Source organism: Phyllobates terribilis, unplaced genomic scaffold (genome assembly GCF_046119375.1).
Source record: "Phyllobates terribilis strain yellow unplaced genomic scaffold, ASM4611937v1 Scaffold_8__6_contigs__length_399053987, whole genome shotgun sequence".
In the NCBI taxonomy this organism is placed as follows: Eukaryota; Metazoa; Chordata; class Amphibia; order Anura; family Dendrobatidae; genus Phyllobates; species Phyllobates terribilis.
This window is the reverse complement of record NW_027362768.1, coordinates 152,090,952-152,112,170: the sequence shown is the minus strand read 5'-3', so window position 1 is coordinate 152,112,170 and position 21,219 is coordinate 152,090,952. Positions and strand designations below refer to the sequence as shown.

Below are 21,219 nucleotides of genomic sequence, written 5' to 3'. Positions count from 1 at the left end.
TGAGCACTGTATATATAATGTACTGATAATACCGGGGTGTACTCACTTTTGCTGAGCGCTGTATATATAATGTACTGATAATACCGGGGTGTACTCACTTTTGCTGAGCGCTGTATATATAATGTACTGATAATACCGGGGTGTACTCACTTTTGCTGAGCACTGTATATATAATGTACTGATAATACAGAGGGTGTACTCACTTTTGCTGAGCACTGTATATATAATGTACTGATAATACAGGGAGTGTACTCACTTTTGCTGAGCGCTGTATATATAATGTACTGATAATACCGGGGTGTACTCACTTTTGCTGAGCGCTGTATATATAATGTACTGATAATACCGGGGTGTACTCACTTTTGCTGAGCACTGTATATATAATGTACTGATAATACCGGGGTGTACTCACTTTTGCTGAGCACTGTATATATAATGTACTGATAATACAGAGGGTGTACTCACTTATACTGAGCACTGTATATATAATGTACTGATAATACAGAGGGTGTACTCACTTTTGCTGAGCACTGTATATATAATGTACTGATAATACCGGGGTGTACTCACTTTTGCTGAGCGCTGTATATATAATGTACTGATAATACCGGGGTGTACTCACTTTTGCTGAGCACTGTATATATAATGTACTGATAATACAGAGGGTGTACTCACTTTTGCTGAGCGCTGTATATATAATGTACTGATAATACCGGGGTGTACTCAAGAATGTGTCTCTCTCTTGCTCTCTCTCTTGTCCTGGACATCTTGTCGTCATGGCGCCACACTGAGCATGCTCAGTTTATCGAGGCTTCGGACAGAGACACATCCCCGGTTATATTATAGATTTGCAGCAGGAATGTGTTCACACCATTAGAATTGCTGATCCTTTTTTTGCTTTATTTTTCATTGGCTGTAAGCCATAATCATCAACATTAACAGAAATAAACACTTGAAATAGATCACTCTGTAATGACTATATAATATAGGAGTTATAAATATATAACAAAAACTATCATCCTTTTCACATTCCATAGCATGTAAAATAAATAAATATACGTGTGTATATACACTGCTCAAAAAAATAAAGGGAACACTTAAACAACACAATGTAACTCCAAGTCAATAACACTTCTGTGAAATCTACCTGTCCAGTTATGAAGCAACACTGATTGTGAATCAATTTCTCCTGCTGTTGTGCAAATGGAACAGACAACTGGTAGAAATGATAGGCAATTAGCAAGATACCCCCTATAAAGGAGTGGTTCTCGGTTGGTGACCACAGACCATTTCTCTGTTCTCATCCTTTTTGGCTGTTGTTTTGGTCACTTTTTCATTTTGCCATTGCTCTCACCCCTAGAGGTACAGCAGCATGAGGCAGTGTCTACAGTACAACCCACAGAAGTTGCTCAGGTAGTGCAGTTCATCCAGGATGGCACATCAGTGCGAGCTGTGGCAAGAAGGGTAGCTGTGTCTGTCAGCGTAGTGTCCAGAGCATGGAGCAGATACCAGGAGATGTGGAGGGAGCCATAGGAGGGCAACAATCCAGCAGCAGGACCGTTACCTCCTCCTTTGAGCAAGGAGGAACAGGAGGAGCACTGCCAGAGCCCTGCAAAATGACCTCCAGCAGGCCACAAATGTGCATGTGTCTGCACAAACGGTTAGAAACCGACTCCATGAGGGTGGTATGAGGGCCCGACATCCACAGATGGGGGTTGTGCTCACAGTCCAAGACCGTGCAGGACGCTTGGCGTTTGCCACAGAACACCAGGAATGGCAAAGTCGCCACTGGCGCCCTGTGCTCTTCACAGATGAGAGCAGGTTCACACTGAGCACATGTGACAGACGTGACAGAGTCTGGAAACGCCGTGGAGAGCGATCTGCTGCCTGCAACATCCCTCAGCATGACCAGTTTGGCAGTGGGTCAGTCATTTCTTTGGAGGGCCGCACAGCCCTCCATGTGCTCGCCAGAGGTAGCCTGACTGCCATTAGGTACCGAGATGAGATTCCTCAGACCCCTTGTGAGACCATATGCTGGTGCGGTTGGCCCTGGGTTCCTCCTAATTCAGGACAATGCCAGACCTCATGTGGCTGGAGTGTGTCAGCAGTTCCCGCAAGATGAAGGCATTGAAGCTATGGACTGGCCCGCCCGTTTCCCAGACCTGAATCCGATTGAGCACATCTGGGACATCATGTCTCGCTCCATCCACCAACGTCACGTTGCACCACAGACTGTCCAGGAGTTGGCGGATGCTTTAGTCCAGGTCTGGGAGGAGATCCCACAGGAGACCATCCGTAACCTCATCAGGAGCATGCCCAGGCGTTGTAGGGAGGTCATACAGGCACGTGGAGGCCACACACAATACTGAGCCTCATTTTGACTTGTTTTAAGGACATTACATCAAAGTTGGATCAGTCTGTAGTGTGTTTCTCCACTTTAATTTTGGGGGTGACTCCAATTCCAGGACTCCATTGGTTAATAAATGTGATTTCCATTGATGATTTTTGTGTGATTTTGTTGTCAGCACATTCAACTTTGTACAGAACAAAGTATTCATTGAGAATATTTCATTCATTCAGATCTAGGATGTGTTATTTGAGTGTTCCCTTTATTTTTTTGAGCAGTGTATATTTTGCAGGAAATCTGAATATATTATAATATAATATATTAATATATATATCACATACATACACAGATTTCCTGCAACCACACAAACATAAAATTGTATGCCTTATGTAAAGTAGTAGCAGAATTGCACAACAGAGCTATTCGTGTCTATGTCTCCGGGTATGAACACACAGGTCGAAAAGCAAGAGAAGAAGTTTTTCTTTTTTAAAAGGAAATTTGACTGTTTTTGAGGTCGAGGGACAAGTTTCTCCTGTAGCAGAATGGCAGGCTCCCCACGCCTCTCTGCCTCTTCTTTGCTTCTGGCTATGACTGACAGAGGGTGACATCTACCATGAAAAGATGGAGATACAAATCTTTTCTTTCAGAAAATCTAAGCGCTCAGCAACTTTGTATACTGAACAATTAGGCAGCGATTCTGCTGACTGCCTTCACGCAGATGTAGATGGGACGGCGCTCTCCGAGATGGAGAGATTACATAAAAACAACACCTTGAGATACATTTGAACGCAGCGTATCGGGGGCCTGTGTCAGACATTAAATGCAATTTTGCAAATAAAGTATTATAATAATTGAGCGAATATTCCCTGTTGTACAAATATGAACTCAGCAAATACATTGAGACATGATGGTTACCTCTCTCTAAGGGACGATCTGTTCAGGACAGGACTGGGTGGGTGTCTTAGGATTGATGGCGGAGCGGAGCGAGACAGAAGTGATGGCGTTCTGTGCCACGGGGACTCTCGAAGCCTTTTGTCGTTTATATCGTCCAAGGACGTCTGAAGGTCATTGATGTGCATCTTCTTGGAGTCCTATCAATGTAAGTAGGAAAGAGGTGAGAAGGAGTTTTAAAGAAAGATCTACAGGAAGGGCCCTCATAGATAAGTCAGCCAAATATGACAGCATTGGCAGGAAAAGCCAACAGTCTAATGTTTAAGGGCGGTGTTTTTCCTGCAGTGTCTTCTGGGAAGCCATTTAGGTCGGCTTTGCCACCGCCTTTTTACTCTAATTTCATATTTAAGACAGTGGCAGCTGTCTGAAGAATCGTCAGGTCATTTCTTTTAGCCACTTCATGGCTTTCGAAGCTCGAGATGGTTATAAAGTAGTTATAAAACACAGAGCATGTGCACAGCAATGTTGTTTTGACGTTGCTGCGCACATGTGCATTCTTTTTGGCCTTTTTTTTTTTAGAACTTTTGTCAGGGGGGGTAGCAGGTGGAAGCCACCTGAAGAAGCTGTTGCGTGCACATACCCTATCACGCATACATAGGACACGTTAAAGATTTTGTGCTTCTTGGATTCACTTTAACAGTATGGTTTCTACACTAACAACTAGCAAAACAATGTGGAAAAAAATGTGTAGTCTCCATTCATCCCCCCCCCCCCCCCATTTTCCTCCAGAAGTAATTTGGCAAGTGCAAAAATAAAAAACGGACACAACTAAGCTAAATCCAGAAAATGGCATACGGAAATTATGCATTTGTGAAATCTAAAGCTGTCTGTCCACTTACAATTGTCGTCAGCCACTTTCTCCCTAAATATAACTTAGCAGTGGTCATGTCGGTTCACTACAGCTCCTATAGACCCACAGATGCAAAGAGAGCGGTGGTCTTGCATAAGCACTACTGCTTCATTCACAATGGACAATTTGAGATCACCATTTTCTGGACTTGTGGGGGTCCCCAGTGGTGAGCCCCTGGTAATCATACATTATCTATATATACACTCACACGTGTATATATAAAAATTAATTTAGAAAAATGCATGGTGCCTACAGTGAAACATGGTGGTGGCCGTGTCCTTATGTGGGGCTACATGAGTGCTGCTGGTGCCGGGAGCTAATTTTCATTGATGGCATCATGGATTCATAAATGTACTGCTCAATATTGAAAGAGAAGATGCTATCACCACTATCATCATTCTGTGCCCTTTTCCAACAAGATCATGATCCAAAACACATTTTTGAAGACGAACAGAGTGAAAGTGATTCAGTGGCCAAGTGTCTCCTGATCTGAACCCAACCAAACACTTATTCAGAAGAGACAAAATGTCATCACTCTCCATCCAGCATCCAGGCTCTAAAAGAGGTCGTTCTTGAAGAATGGAAAAAGATGGATATGGTAATATGTCACCAACTAGCTCATTTCATGTCTAGATGTCTTGGTGCCGTCCTTAAAAAACATGTAGGTCATACAAAATACTAGATGTAGTAGTGTTTGACTTGGGGGGTGTATTCATTTTTGCATCAATTTGAGTAAAATTGAAGATTTTGGAATAAAAATTATATTATTAACCTTACTTTCATGTTCTGGGTTAAAAAAAAATGTTCTATGAAACTCAGTCTTGCCAAAATTTTGGAAATTGGCCTTGTGTTTAGAGAAATATTGATTAAAATGTTACTTTTAAATAGGGGGAGTACTCATTGATGCTGACCACTATATATTATAATAATATATATATATAAAAATTGAACATAAAACGTAATCAAAATCCACCTGAATCTTTTTGGCGTAGCAACACATCACACCTCCCTGTGAATACCTATAGCTGAAAAAAAAAAAAAAAATCACGGGCTTTAGGCTGTGACTGAGCAAGAGGGATGGAAATTATAAGGAAAGTAATTTAGATTTCTGTGTGCTGATGAAAAAAAAAAAAAAACCCATTAATCAAGCGGCATCAGCATATCGATATCTGGCATTTTGCAACTTGGGAGAAAATGTTATCTGTGTCGGGAAGTGGCCGATATTATGTTTATTGTTTATTCTTGGAGTTTTCTTGCCGCGGAGTTCATTCCGAACACGTTCAGCCTTTAATTTCAGAGCCGTGCTGTGTTTTCAGCTGCTAATAAAGGTAGATTTCAATCTCCCTTTAGTTTTGCTGGGAAGCTCAGCGGCTCTGGGCCATCCAGGGAGTGATGAATTAAAGACCAACCCGGGCTGTCTTGCAGAGCCCAAAAGTTCCTGCTGTTAATATAGCTTTTTTCCTTCAAACAAATCAATTTTAATTAAAATCTCTATGATAAAACAGTCATGAATCACGAGGACGGTCCGAGGAAAGTAAATTATACGGCGGGAAAGGGAAAAAAAATATTGCGAAGCTTTCTATGAGGTTATCGTTAACGGTGTGAGGCTTGAGGCAGTAAGACAAGAAAATTGGAAATTAAAATAATGGGGTTTGCCTGCTGAAACATCACCATGGCTAGAAATCTAGGCTGGGTTCTGTGTTACCATGGGGGGCTACTATTTACGTCGGTCCTTGTGCACGGTGTTATGCAGGTGCAGAGCTCTAAATTCCCTATTTCAGAAAAACGACAAATGCACATGAGGATAATTTTGTAGGATTAAGTTAACGTTTCAGTAAGTTTTTTCCTCCCAGTCTGGGAGGAAACTGGAGAACCGGGAGAGAACAGATGAATACAAATGTTCACACCCAGTCTTGGACTGGCCCACAGGAAAACCGGAGAATCTTCCGGTGGGCCCCACCACCTCTTATATGATCAGTACTTGGCCCTATATACTTGAATCACTATGTACAGACAAAGGCAGCATCTTATTCATCTAACAATCTACCCAGTTCATTGTTATATAAATTTGTGATTGAGGATAATATCACATTTGCAAATAGTTGAAAAGTGGAGTTCTAGAGTTGGTTACTGGTGGGCCCTTGGCTCCCCAGTCCGATACACCACTACTTTATTCTAGCGAGCTTTAATCAGCTTTCCTAATCTATGTGCAGAGGACAAGCTTGACCACTTGCCCTATAATATTGCTATAGTCCAGTGAATAGGTAATAAATATTAGTTTGTTAGACCCCACCAGGATGCACCAACCTCCAGCCTCCCTGTCATCACTACATTCCAGGTGTCATTTTTTATTTTATTATTAGCTCATGTAGCTTGTTGTTTTTTTTGCCAGAGCGCAGTGTGTGTGTAATATTATATAGATCTATCAAAAAATAAAGGGAACACTAACACATCCTAGATCAGAATGAAAGAAATATTCTCATTGAATACTTTGTTCTGTACAAAGTTGAATGTGCTGACAACAAAATCACACAAAAATCATCAATGGAAATCAAATTCATTAACCAATGGAGGCCTGGATTTGGAGTCACCCCCAAAATTAAAGTGGAAAAACACACTACAGGCTGATCCAACTTTGATGTAATGTCCTTAAAACAAGTCAAAATGAGGCTCAGTATTGTGTGTGGCCTCCACGTGCCTGTATGACCTCCCTACAACGACTGGGCATGCTCCTGATGAGGTTGTGGATGGTCTCCTGTGGGATCTCCTCCCAGACCTGGACTAAAGCATCCACCAACTCCTGGACAGACTGTGGTGCAACGTGACGTTGGAGGATGGAGCGAGACATGATGTCCCAGATGTGCTCAATCGGATTCAGGTCTGGGGAACGGGCGTGCCAGTCCATAGCTTCAATGCCTTCATCTTGCAGAAACTGCTGACACACTCCAGCCACATGAGGTCTGGCATTGTCCTGCATTAGGAGGAACCCAGGGCCAACCGCACCAGCATATGGTCTCACAAGGGGTCTGAGGATCTCATCTCGGTACCTAATGGCAGTCAGGCTACCTCTGGCGAGCACATGGAGGGCTGTGTGGCCCTCCATAAGAAATGCCACCCCACACCATTACTGACCCACTGTCAAACTGGCCAGGCTGGCAGCAGATCGCTCTCCACGCCGTCTCCAGACTGTCACATCTGTCACATGAGCTCAGTGTGAACCTGCTTTCATCAGTGAAGAGCACAGGGCACCAGTGGCGACTTTGCCAATCCTGGTATTCTGAGGCAAATGCCAAGCGTCCTGCACAGTGTTGGGCTGTGAGCACAACCCCTATCTGTGGAAGTCGGGCCCTCATACCACCCTCAGAGTCTGTTTCTAACCGTTTGTGCAGACACATGCACATTTGTGGCCTGCTGGAGGTCATTTTGCAGGCCTCTGGCAGTGCTCCTCCTGTTCCTCCTTGCGCAAAGGAGGAGATAGCAGTCCTGCTGCTGGGTTGTTGCCCTCCTACGGCCCCCTCCACGTCTCCTGGTGTACTGGCCTGTCCCCTGGTGTACTGGTCTGTGTACTGGCCTGTCTCCTGGTAGCGCCTCCAGCCTCTGGACACTACGCTGACAGACACAGCAAACCTTCTTGCCACAGCTCGCATTGATGTGCCATCCTGGATGAGCTGCACTACCTGAGCAACTTCTGTGGGTTGTAGAGTCCGTCTCATGCTACCATGAGTGTGAAAGCACAACCAACATTCAAAAGTGACCAAAACATCAGCCAGAAAGCATTGGTACTGAGATGTGGTCGGTGGTCCCCTCCTGCAGAACCACTCTTTTATTGAGGGTGTCTTGATAATTGGCAATAATTTCCATCTATTGTCTATTCCATTTGCACAACAGCATGTGAAATTGATTGTTAATCAGTGTTGCTTCCTAAGTGGACAGTTTGATTTCACAGAAGTTTGATTTACTTGGAGTTATATTCTGTTGTTTAAGTGTTCCCTTTATTTTTTTGAGCAGTGTATAATTGTATAATTATATATATATATATATATATATATATATATATATATATATATATATATATATATATATATATATATATATATATATATATATATATATATATATATATAGTGTTTTTTTTTTTAACGTTGATTATTATGCTGCACAAATAAAGTGTTAACTTTATTCTGTGAGTCAGTAGAATTAAGGCAAAACCAAATGTAGAAAGTTTTATTTATGTGTAAATAAATTATTATTAAATTTATTGTTTAAAAAGAAAAAAAAACAGTCTTCGTCTTACCATTTTAACGCAATACATTTTTCCATCACCGTATGTTATTAATGGTATCACCATTTACTGGTACATGCGACTTTTTGATAACTTTTCATTTAATTTTTTTTGCATGGTGGGATGAACGAAAAAGCTATTTTGCCTTTATTTTCCTTTTTTTGTATTACATTGTGGGAGACAAAGGAGGAAATAGATTTATCCTAAGCGTCGTTCTGGACATCACTACCAAATACAAGTGGTCTTTTTAGAGCATTTTTTTAAATAAATTATAAATTTTAATGTTTAATTTTTGGCAATTTTTTTTTTTTCACTTTTATTTTACACTCAACATTTTTTTTTTGCAAGTTTTATTAGTCCCACAAGGGCACGTGAACATATGATCCTTTGATCGCCTAAATAATACAATACATATGTAGTGCAGTGTATTAAAACTGCCTGGGCAGTTATATGCTCAACTAGTGAGGTGGATTCATTAACCTGTATCTGCTCACCATTATTGGCACCCCATCATTTTTTTCATAGACTGTACAATATCTTAAAAAATAAATGGAAACGTACCAAAGTTATAGCCTCAAGATTTTTTAAATCAGTGGTCCAAAGTAATACAACAATGAAACATTGCTTTCAACTTCCATGTTGCAATTTCAAAGAAGAAACAGAATAAGCAGCATGTGCAGCAATAAAGGCACCCCTAATTAATACTTGGTTGCACACCCTTTGGCATTGCTGACAGCCTCCAAACATTTCTTGTAGCCATCTATGAGCTTCATGCACTTCTCAGCTGGAATTTTCTCCCACTCTTCCTTTGCAGTTTGTTCAAGCTCTTGAATGTTTGCAGGATTCTTTTCCCCAATGGCAGATTTCAGCTCACCCCAAAGATTTTCAATGGGATTGAAGTCACGATTCATTGCAGGCAATTTTAAAACAGTAATTTTTTTCTTTTTCAACCATTCCTGTGTACTTTTGATTGTGTGCTTTGGGTCATTGTCTTGCAGAAGGACCCATGATCTTCGACTCAAACCAAGTTTTCTTACACTGGGTAGGAAATTTTGCTCTAATTCTTAATTCTCTGATTTCATGATTTCCCGTGATACGGACAAGGCCTCCAGTACCAGACGCAGCAAAGCAACCCCACAGCATTATGGATCCTCCACCATGCTTAACTGTTTGTAAGGTGTTCTTTTTCTTATAAAGCTTTTTTTGCGCCGTCTGTAAACAAACTGTTGCTTTGCATTGCCAAAAATATCTATTTTTGTTTCATCCGTCCAGAGAACATTTTCACAGAAGGATTGTGGTTTGTCAAGATACTATTTGGCAAAGATCAGTTGTTGCTTATTATGTCTTTTCTTCAGCAATGGTTTCTTCCTTGACCTTCGCCTATAAAGCTCTGTTTGGTTTAGTGTGCGGCGTATAGTACTTGTTGAAACCATGACCCCAGACTATTCCAGGTTGGCCTCCAGGTGTCTGGATGTTTGACGTGGTGTTTTTTCCACCATTCACACCAACCTTTGAAGATATCTCTTGTCAATTTTCCTCTTTCCCACGTCCAGGGAGATTCTTGACGGTTCCATGCTTGGCAAATGCCTTAATAACATTGTGAACTGTTGAAACTGGGACACCAAGGTCTTTGGAGATGGCCTTATACCTTTTGGAAGTCTTGTGTTTGCTAATAGCAGCAGTTCTGATGTCCTCAGACAGCTTCTTTGTCTTCACCATTGTGACAAAGGAACAGAGGCTACCATGTGGCTTTTTAAAACAGTGAAGTTATCATTCATTTGCAAATTCATGTCACATGGGCACAGAATCACAGGAAAATCTCTTTTTTGTGATTTTCCACAGGCAAATCAAAATGTGTTTCCATACTAAATTAATACAAAGTGTGTTAATACCAGTGACACAGCAAGTTTTAGACTTATCTATTTTTCCCTCCCATTGTTTTTGGTTTTAAAATTAATGTTTATCATTTGCTCCTTTGTATTTAACACGAGTCTCAATACAAAAAAAAAAAGCTTTCACTTTTTTCAGGAGATATTCCACATTATGTACTTAAACTTCATGGGTGCCAATAACGATGAGCAGGACTGTATATCAGGGGGAGAGGAGGGGGAGAGAGGGAGGGGGGGAGAGGAGGGGGGAGGGAGAGGAGAGAGGGAGGGAGAGGAGGGAGGGAGAGGAGGGGAGAGATATAGATACACACACACACACACACAATCTGAGATTTTGCACCTAAGGCTTAGTTACATACAGTAAGGAAACAGTCAGATGGCCGCATCAGTTGGACGAGAATCGCAACACCATGCTTGGACTAGCTGTCTGCTTCCTGACCAGAAAGTGACAGCATGTATTTCCAGTCGGAGCATTGCATAACGATCCTCATCCAAACTATAAGGGCATCTGACTCTTACCTAACAGTCAAAGTGCGACAGCACCCGATCAGCATAGGTCGACTGCAGGTGATGGAACTAAGGCCCGGCTATAGTTCTGGGACAGGTAACAGTATTTCCCCTTTTAAAGGCCCCTCCCCGAAGAGTCCACAACAGAAGAAAGGGTATACTTAGCATGAAACGTCCTGAGTAAAATTGGATCATCAACATCCTTTTTAGGAACCCAAAATCTTTCAAGACCATATCCCCTTCAGTCGACTTAAAAAAAAAAAAAAAAAAAAAACAACACACACCATGAACCTTCTTGCAGTCAAGAATTGAACAGACTTTATATTCCAGGTCAGGATCAACGGCAGAATCAGGAGCCGTGTTGATAGAAGACAATTTGTTAAGGACCAGAAGTGATACAAGATAAAAAGTAACCAGACTGTTTTGCTCAATAATTTAAAATGGAGCGATGATGTTAAGAGCCAGCTTTTTGGATGCTTTTGGTGGAATATCAAAACTTAGCACTAGGAGAGATGTTGGGAATAGGCCCCACATTTATCATCACTCTTCTTTGTTTCTGTCAAATTGGATTGTACCTCCAGATGTCATGAAAGTCCTGAGTGACCCTATTCACTGCAGGAAGTTGACCTCCTGGTGCAATTGGAAGAGGAAGATGAGGTTCACAACCGTAATCTGTGACAAAGGGAGATTTCCCAGAACACCTAGAAAATGAATTGCAAATTTGGCACAAGGAAGCAAATTCAGATAATTAGCTTGATATGATTTAGAGACAAAACAGACAAATTGCTCCATGGACTAAACAATCCTGTTTGCCCAGTACTTTGGAGATCATATAGAGAGGAGAAGTCCAAGTAAAAACTTTTAGATTCTTGAGAGCACCCTCTAGAACCTGAAACAAATTGCACACCATTGTCAGAAACTTTACAAGATTGAAGATTGTGGAACCTGAAAATTTCTTAGGAAACTTGGGAAAGTTCTGGAGCAAAACAAAAACAAGACATTTTGGAAAAATGGTCCACCACAACAGAGAAGGTAGTGAACCCATGAGCCTCAGGAAGATCTGTAACATAGACCATGGAAATCTCAGCCCAACGTTCTTGTGGAGTAGCTAAAGGCTAAAGGACCGCTTGACATGATGATTTGAAATAGGCACTCCACAGACAAGTTGTCACGAATTGATCTTTAACCCCCAAGGAGATCCCACCTCTTTCACTAGGATCTCAAGTCTCCCTGTTTGGCCTTGAATTTGGAACAGTCCATGCAATGGTGATTCTTTTTAACCACAATATAGACAAAATCCATCAGTCAGGCTATGGAATATTTCATCCAACAGTAATCTCTTCAAAGACAATTTGCATGGGTTCCAGTATGGCCTCTATATCTAGAGGATACTCTAAAAAACATGTAGAACACTGGAATCTTGAGTTGAGTTTTCTCCCATGACCTCTCTTAAATGGAAGTCCAAACTGGAAGGAAGAAAGTCAAAGGAAGATGGAAATCTCTACCAAAAAGGTCATCCTTGATCCAACTTGAATAGGTCAACATAGAAGATATCCAGGAAAGCATCAAATGTTCAACCTGAAGACAGGTTTTGGAACTAGATGGCGTAGCATCCCACAGTGTTAGTGTATTGACCAAAATGATGTATAAAGTCAGTGGTTCCACGGACAGGACGCAATCTGTCAAATACTTATTTGAAGTCAAGACAGGAAGGGAAGTAGTGAATGCATCATAAAATTGTCTCATTCAAATAATGGTGCAGCCCAAGCCAGGACACCTCTGGACAACAAAGAAAAAAAAAAAAACATGTGGCATTTTTGACCAGTCAAAAAAAAAATCGTAAGGGAAATTGTGAACCAATGCACCATACATTTTGAACTAAGCCCAAGCAGGCCTTAAGATCTCTATCACAGTGGGCAAGAGTAGGCAAATGTGGAGATGTTCCCCAAGTCAACTACGTCTTGGTGCCCAACTCAACTAGATGTATACGGCTAAAAATTATGTCCGACAGAGCACAAAGTGAATCCATCTGCATCACTATAAATCCCCTTTTGTGGGGATTAGGATGTAAGCTCCGACGGAGCCACTGAACGTAAAACCCTATGTGAACATAGCCTTAGAAGTTCCCCCCTCTCAAAGAACACAGTATGTCTCACACAGACGGGGACAGCGCAAATACAGCTGCACCCCCCCTCCCGTTTTCTACTTTTTGTATAGCCCTAGGCTGACTTTAATAACTGAAAAAGTTTCTGAATCTTTCCGGGAAGCTTGCAAAGAGGTGAAGGTGTATTACAGGCAGTTTAATAAAAATTTCCCTTCATTAAGATATACTACATAGATTAATACATTCACATTTACTGCTGGTTTAGGTAAATAAAATAAAATGATCGGTATACTTAAAAGCACTCATGTAGAAACTCTTCACACTGAAATTCATTTAAATTCATCAGTCATTGTCATACAAAGCATTTTAATAACGAAGACTCGTATTATTCATCTGAAAACAAATGGACTGTGAAAGCATAAAAATGATCGGAGCAGAATATACATCTCCATTTTACTTGCAGTAATTAAAATGCTACTAAAATTATCAAAAATTGTTTCCTGGGTTGAAATCTCATCCGTGTGCTATTATACATTTACACACATGATGCACTTTTAAAGCTTACTTCCAGTGAGAAACAGTCTTCAACCTCACATTACACTCATCAGTCCTCTTTTCAACCCTCTCCAGTCAATACTATAGCAATACTCACGTGACAGGGATCTGGAACAGCGCAGAGGCTGCTGTAATCACAAGACTTCATCAGAAGCTTATATTCACTCACTGTCATGTAACAGATCTTTCCTTTAACTTCGTACAAGAGACCAAACATTTATTTATAGTTGTCTGAACTTGGAAAAGTGTCTTGTCTGTACAATATACAGCAGCTCAGTCATAGAACAGAGAATGGGCAGCACAGTGACTTAGCGGTTAGCACTGTTACTTTGCATCACCGGGGCCGTGTGTTCAAATCCCACCAAGGACAACATCTGCAAGGAGTTTGTATGTTCTCCCAGTGTTTGTGTGGGTTTCCTCCAAGTTCTCCGGTTTCTTCCCGCAATCCAAAAACATACTGACAGGGAATGTAGATTGTGAGCCCCGATGGGTACAGTGATGATGTCTGTAAAGTGCTGGGGAATTAATGGCGCCATACAAGAGTAAAATAAAATTAAAAAATCTGTATGGAACTTAGCAGAGGCTGCTGTAATCTCAGGACTGTACTAGATTCGAGGCTTGTATCTACTCACAGTCTCATGAAAAATATTTGTTTCTATATACACCTTGAAAAATATCTGTCATGAGAATTATTTATTTATTTTACTCACTTACAGTGGGGAAAAAAAAAAAAAGTATTTAGTCAGCCACCAATTGTGCAAGTTCTCCCACTTAAAAGGATGAGAGGCCTGTAATTGACATCATGGGTAGACCTCAACTATGAGAAACAAAATGAGAAAACAAATCCTGAAAATCACATTGTCTGATTTGGAAAGAGATTTTTTTTCAAATTTTGGTGGAAAATAAGTATTTGGTCTATTACAAAAGTTAATCTCAATACTTTGTTATATATCCTTTGTTGGCAATGACAGAGGTCAAACGTTTTCTGTAAGTCTTCACAAGGTTGGCACACACTGTTGCTGGTATGTTGGCCCATTCCTCCATGCAGATCTCCTCTAGAGCAGTGATGTTTTGGGGCTGTCGCTGGGCAACACGGACTTTCAACTCCCTCCAAAAGTTTTCTATAGGGTTTAGATCTGGAGACTGGCTAGAGGACCTTGAAATTCTTCTTACGAAGCCACTGCTTCATTGCCCTAACGGTGTGCTTGGGATCTTTGTCATGCTGAAAGACCCAGCCACGTTTCATTTTCAATGCCCTTGCTGATGGAAGGAAGTTTGCACTCAAAATCTCATGATACATGGCCCCATTCATTCTTTCATGTACACGGATCAGTCGTCCTGGTCCCTTGGCAGAGAAACCGCCCCAAAGCATTATGTTGCCACCCCCATGCTTCACAGTAGGTATGGTGTTCTTTGGATGCAACTCAGCATTCTCTCTCCTCCAAACACGACGAGTTGTGTTTCTACGAAACAGTTCTACTTTGGTTTCATCTGACCATATGACATTCTTCCAATACTCTTCTGGATCATCCAAATGCGCTCTAGCAAACTTCAGACGGGCGCGGACATGTAATGGCTTAAGCAGGGGGACACGTCTGGCACTGCAAGATCTGAGTCCCTGGCGGCGTAGTGTGCTACTGATGGTAGCCTGTGTAACGTTGGTCCCAGCTCTCTGCAGTTCATTCACTAGGTCCCCCCCGTGTGGTTCTGGGATTTTTGCTCTTGGGATCACCCACGGGGGTGAGATCTTGTGTGGAGCCCCAGATCGAGGGAGATTATCAGTGGTCTTGTATGTCTTCCATTTTCTAATTATTGCTCCCACAGTTGATTTCTTCACACCAAGCTTCTTGCCTATTGCAGATTCAGTCTTCCCAGCCTGGTGCAGGGCTACAATTTTGTTTCTGGTGTCCTTCGACAGCTCTTTGGTCTTCACCATAGTGGAGTTTGGAGTGTGACTGTTTGAGGATGCGGACAGGTGTCTTTTATACTGATAACAAGTTCAAAAAGGTGCCAGTACTACAGGTAATGAGTGGAGGACAGAGGAGCCTCTTAAAGAAGTTACAGGTCTGTGAGAGCCAGAAATCTTGCTTGCTTGTAGGTGACCAAATACTTATTTTCCACCAAAATGTGAAAAAAAAAATTCTTTCCAAATCAGACAATGTGATTTTCAGGATTTGTTTTCTCATTTTGTCTCTCATAGTTGAGGTCTACATATGATGTCAATTACAGGCCTCTCTCATCTTTTTAAGTGGGACAACTTGCACAATTGATGGCTGACTAAATACTTTTTTTCCCCACTGTATATAGCGCCATTAATTCCACAGCGCTTAAGAGACATTATCGGCACTGTCCCCATTGGGGCTCACAATCTAAGTTCCCTATCAGTTTGTCTTTTGAGTGTGGGAGGAAACCGGAGAACCCAGAGGAAACCCACAGAAACACGGGGAGAACATATGAACTCCTTGCAGATGTGGTCTTTGGTGGGATTTGAACCCAGGACCTCAGCACTGCAAGGCTACCGTGCTACCCATAATAAAGTACTGGGATTACAGCAGCCTCTGCAAAGTTCCTGGCAGATTTCTGCTATGTGACTAAGCTGCAGTCACTTGTACATACAAGACCCTGTGCCGGTGTGAACTATGGAATTGCTAATTTCAGGCAAGTATAGATAAATGTTTGTCTATAGACATCTTAAAAAAAAAAACTGTCATGAGAAATACAAGTCTGTAATGTAATAAAGTCCTGGGATTACAGCAGCCTCTGCAAAGTTCCTGACAGATCTCTGATATGTGACTGAGCTGCAGTCTCTTAAACATACAATACACTGAGCCTGTGTGGACTATAGGGTTGCTGGTTTGAGACAAGAATAGATAAATGCTTGTTTCTATAAACACACACACACACACACACACACACACACACACCTTAAAAAAAAAAAATCTGTCTACACTAGCCTGAAATCAGCAAATCCATAGTCCACACAGGCACAGTGTCTAGTATGTACAAGAGACTGCAGCTTAGTCACATAGCAGAAATCCAGCAGGAACTTTGCAGAGGCTGCTGTAATCCCAGGACTTTATTACATTACAGGCTTTTATTTCTCATGGGAGATTTTTTTTTTTTTTTTTTTAAATAATGCACATCTTTGTAACATCCCTGGCGGCATGCTGGCATGGCTTACCATGTCCCACCATGCAAGACCGCCAACTTGCCTATCAGTCCAGGCTGCACACTTTGCTCCAGTACTTTCTGTGTGCATGTCTCTTGTCTGATTGCTTAGGGCGGCAGCACGGTTACGGTCTGATTCTTAAAGTTACAGTGTGTGCACTCCTAATGCGTCCCCAGCCTATTGCTGTGAGTCACTGGATACTTAAACCCCCTCTACCCAGTAGGAGGTGCCTGAGCAACACTTTCTTTCAGTGTGTTCTGTGCAACTGAGTTGCCAGGTCCTGTCCTGTATCTTGTCTGCTTCCGCCACACTGGGGGCTGTATACCCAGGCCTGTTACCTGTATCTGTGACTTCTAGTCTGCTCTGCCACCCTGGGGGCAGAGTTCCCAGGCTCGTTCCTGTATCTTGTTCCGGGTTCAGCTCCTGTCTGAACTGTGTCCTAGCCGGTTACCTGTTTGTCTCTATGTCCGTACCTTCCCTTTTCCTGCAGTGTCTGAACCTGCACCTAACTCCAACTCATTGTCTCTGTACTTCTGTTTGTGAGTTTGGTGTCCACTCGCTACTCCATTGTAAGTATCTTGTGTGTATCTGGTTCTGCTTGTCCCTTTTCCCTGCCTCCGTATCTACCTCCTGTGTTCTAACTATCTTCCTGTGTTTCCCAGTCTGTTCCATGTGAGCAGAGCCCTGTCCTGTCTGCCTGCACCATCTGCTCTGCGGTTTCGCTCTGCTCGTCCACCGCCCCTGCGGTTTCACTCTGCTCTGCTCGTCCACCGCACCTGCGGCTCTGTTCCTGTATCCCAGTCTGTACTGTCTGCATACCAGCCATGCCTGCCAGTACCCGCCTGTCTGCATACCAGCCGTGCCTGCCAGTACCCGCCTGTCTGCATACCAGCCGTGCCTGCCAGTACCCGCCTGTCTGCATACCAGCCGTGCCTGCATTCCCCGGTGTGGGTCAACAGCTGTGACCGGGGTCTGACATGGAGTAGCACCTGGGCCACCTCCCACATCCCTTCTCAGACCACGGAGTCGATTAAGCCGCCGTGTGTTCGTGGTCGGATCTGGCGAGGCCCCTAGTCACGCCCCTCCAGGCACTCCTCGGTTCATGGCCCAGTGGGACCACTAACAACGCTCACGCCAGTCAGTCCGGGCGTGAGCGTAACAATCTACAGCAAAGCAGGGAATGCAGCATGCGAATTCATACCCCCTGCCAATGAATATGTCCCACATAACAAGTGCAGATGGATACAAATCAATTGGGAATTAAAGAGAAAAACAGTTATGTTTTTTTTTTTTTTGATCATCCAAACATATGAGAATAAAACAAAAAAAATAAATCTGTCTCTGGGGAAAAACGTATCCAAGCTACAAGTTGCACGAGTCAATATTGTGTAATGCAAATCATCTTCATCGTGGGCTGCTAGCTTGATCTTGCGGATGTTCACAGGCTCCAGATCACTCGCTCGGACTGTGCACCCATCTTATCTTAAGGTATAAACGGCATTGATCTGTTGTGACCAGCACAAACCGAAGGCAAAATTTCTTTATGAAAAGCCATTTGTAAAAAAAAATTTCTGCCTATAACAATAGAAGCAGCCAGGCTAGAGGGGGCGCCGCCCCCCCAGAAGCAGCCAGGCTAGAGGGGGCGCCGCCCCCCCGGAAGCAGCCAGGCTAGAGGGGGCGCCGCCCCCCCGGAAGCAGCCAGGCTAGAGGGGGCGCCGCCCCCCCGGAAGCAGCCAGGCTAGAGGGGGCGCCGCCCCCCCGGAAGCAGCCAGGCTAGAGGGGGCGCCGCCCCCCCGGAAGCAGCCAGGCTAGAGGGGGCGCCGCCCCCCCGGAAGCAGCCAGGCTAGAGGGGGCGCCGCCCCCCCGGAAGCAGCCAGGGTAGAGGGGGCGCCGCCCCCCCGGAAGCAGCCAGGCTAGAGGGGGCGCCGCCCCCCCGGAAGCAGCCAGGCTAGAGGGGGCGCCGCCCCCCCGGAAGCAGCCAGGCTAGAGGGGGCGCCGCCCCCCCGGAAGCAGCCAGGCTAGAGGGGGCGCCGCCCCCCCGGAAGCGGCCAGATCCCATACAAAGCCAACCACAGGGCCATAGCTCTAAGGGATGTAAAGCTCCTGGGCCCTGATGCAAAATTTATAACAGGACACTCACTTACCATAAGCAATTTATAATACTAGAGTCTTCTTATGGGACACTGGGGGCTCCCTTTGGCACTAGGGCCTGGGTGCGACTGCTACTTTTACCCTCTCAATAGCTACGAGTGGCCTTCTCTCTGGTCACAGAGGAGGCATTTCCAGTAGTCTGTAGTTTCAGCAGACGGACCCACTTCGGTTGGCTAATGGCGAAAGCAAGACTTGATACCGAAAAAGTTGCCCTTGCTCGACTTCCCCTTCACACATTGCCAACCAGAAGAAAAAAAAAAAACCTCATGACTAATACTAAGACTACAGACTGGTACATGCCGATGCCACTATTGCCCAATATCCGCAGAGTCAAGCTGCAGCTTTTTTCCCTATTTCCCATATCTATTATGTTAAGTTTGTAGCATTTCAAAAGTAATATTAATGGATGTCGTAAATCTTGCTTTTGACATTCCTTGGCGATTTCGACTGGACAGAAATAAGAAGACGCAGAAGATCGAAGGTTAGAAAATTCTGTAGCGCTTACAAGAGTCTCTCCGCTAAAGCGAGATCACAATGAAGTATGAGATCAGTCAGAAATCAATAACGAGGTACTTTACAAAATAATGGATGAAGCAAGTAGAAAATGGAATGAGCTTCCCTGAGAAATAATGCATGTCGGGCGGATTGGCAACATCCTAAAACTCTTTTTTTGCTAATCAGCGCAAAGAATGGTAAAAGTGACACTAAAGTGAGGAAGTTACAAATTACCCATACAGAAAATCTGAAACGTGTCTGTCTAGTTCGGAGGCACAGAAACCTGGAGAACGGTAATGTGCAGTCTGAGATGCAGAATATACCATAGAAACGCTTAAAGGGAACCGGACGTGTACAAAAACGCAGCTATGGGGTCAATCTGCAGGTAAATAGCATTAAAAAGCTAAAAACAATTATGTTTTATCCTGCCGGGAGCCGGTATGGGAGCGGTTATAGTCACTATACTGTGAGTGGCGGCTGTATTCACTCCTCTCGACATTGATTGACAGCTCTTACTGTAATGGAATTTCGTAAGGGGAAAAAAAAAACACAGAAAAAGAAGGAAAAAAACGCTGATTAAAAAAGTAAGTTTCCAGCAGTATTTAATATTCTATTTTAGGTTTATTTTCTATACATTTGTAGGACAGTCTTGCCATGTTCGGATAATTCGGCACCTATAAGGTCTGACAGATACATGAGAAATTTAACAGCTAGAATTCTTAAAGGGGTTCTCCACAGTACCTGCTCATTAGATGGGTCCCTGGATACATTGTTCTATGGGGTGAAACTTTGCATTAGGTGTTCATTTCCCTACACACAGGTGAAATGAAGAATTGCACAACTCGCACTCCTAGCAATGGCTTGTGTGTGTAAAGCAGGACAGGTCAGGTCCTCCAGAGCAAGAGACGCTCTTCATTACGCTCTACTCTCCATCTTTAAAGGGGTATTTCCTAGTAAATGGGGATGGCTGCACAGACTGGAAAATCGGATCGGGACAACACTCTGTAGACCCTTTATCTTTAGGATTAGGTGGGGATCCCAGAGGTCAGACCCCCACTGATCATTAAGTGATGGCATATTTCAGCAATATATCATTACTGACCAACAGATACTTCAGGCGACCATGGAACCCCCCCCTCCCCCCCGTGTTTTTGTTCCTTATATTAGTGATTATGTCCTCAACCTATTTTTCTACTGTTCTAATTATTATTATTTAACGGCCTTCAACTCTAGCTCGAGCCATGGCAACTTGATGGATGAACGATTTGTGGGAAGATCAATCTTGTGTAAGCCTAGATAGCTCCACCGGGTCTTCTCCGCCGTTATCTTGATAGCATCGAGCCATCGGGTTGCCGTTCTTCCTCTTCGCCTTGTTCCTTCTATTCTTCTGACTATGATGTCCTTCTCCAGTGATTCTTCTCTTCGTATGATGCGTCCAAAGAAGGCAAGTCGTAGCTTGGTGATCTCTGCTTCGAGTGACATGTCTGGCTTGATTGGTTTGTTCTTCTTGCCATCCATGGTATTGATAATATCCTTCTCCAGCACCACATTTCAAAGGCATCTATTCTTCTTCTGTCTTGTTTCTTTATCATCCAGGTTTAGCATCCATACGTTACTACAGAGAAGACCAAATTATGTACGAGCCGCGTCTTCGTTGCCAGTGAAATGTTCCTCGATCTGATGATCTTATCCAGTAACTTGTAAATACTATTACTAAAAAGACTTGTTCCCGAACCTCTTATGCAACCTGTCTATCCTCCAGAACAAACCCTGAATAGTCTGATTGTACAATTATATCCTCTTACATCTGCCACAGGTAGATAGATGGTAATATGACTGCAGGATCTGACGACAATACCACCCATGTAGCCCTATGGATGGGTCTCATCTTGCAGCCCAGCATCATTTACACTGTACCA

The 21,219-nt window shown here is 43.1% G+C and overlaps 1 protein-coding gene across 4 annotated transcripts in view; it reads right to left on the bottom strand.

The window, feature by feature from the left end:
* SPATA6 (spermatogenesis associated 6) overlaps positions 1-21,219 on the bottom strand; it is a 71,271-nt gene that overhangs the window by 38,235 nt on the left and 11,817 nt on the right. For 3 of the 4 annotated variants that reach the window (XR_012247729.1, XM_073643512.1, XM_073643511.1), the window contains one exon: positions 3,263-3,438. The exons of the other annotated variant lie outside the window; for it this stretch is intronic. Coding sequence is in view for 2 of the 3 variants with exons in the window: in XM_073643512.1 (XP_073499613.1) it covers positions 3,263-3,438 (176 nt within the window). In the remaining variant the exon portion in view is untranslated. The remainder of the gene's footprint in view (positions 1-3,262; positions 3,439-21,219) is intronic. 4 annotated transcript variants of the gene reach the window in all.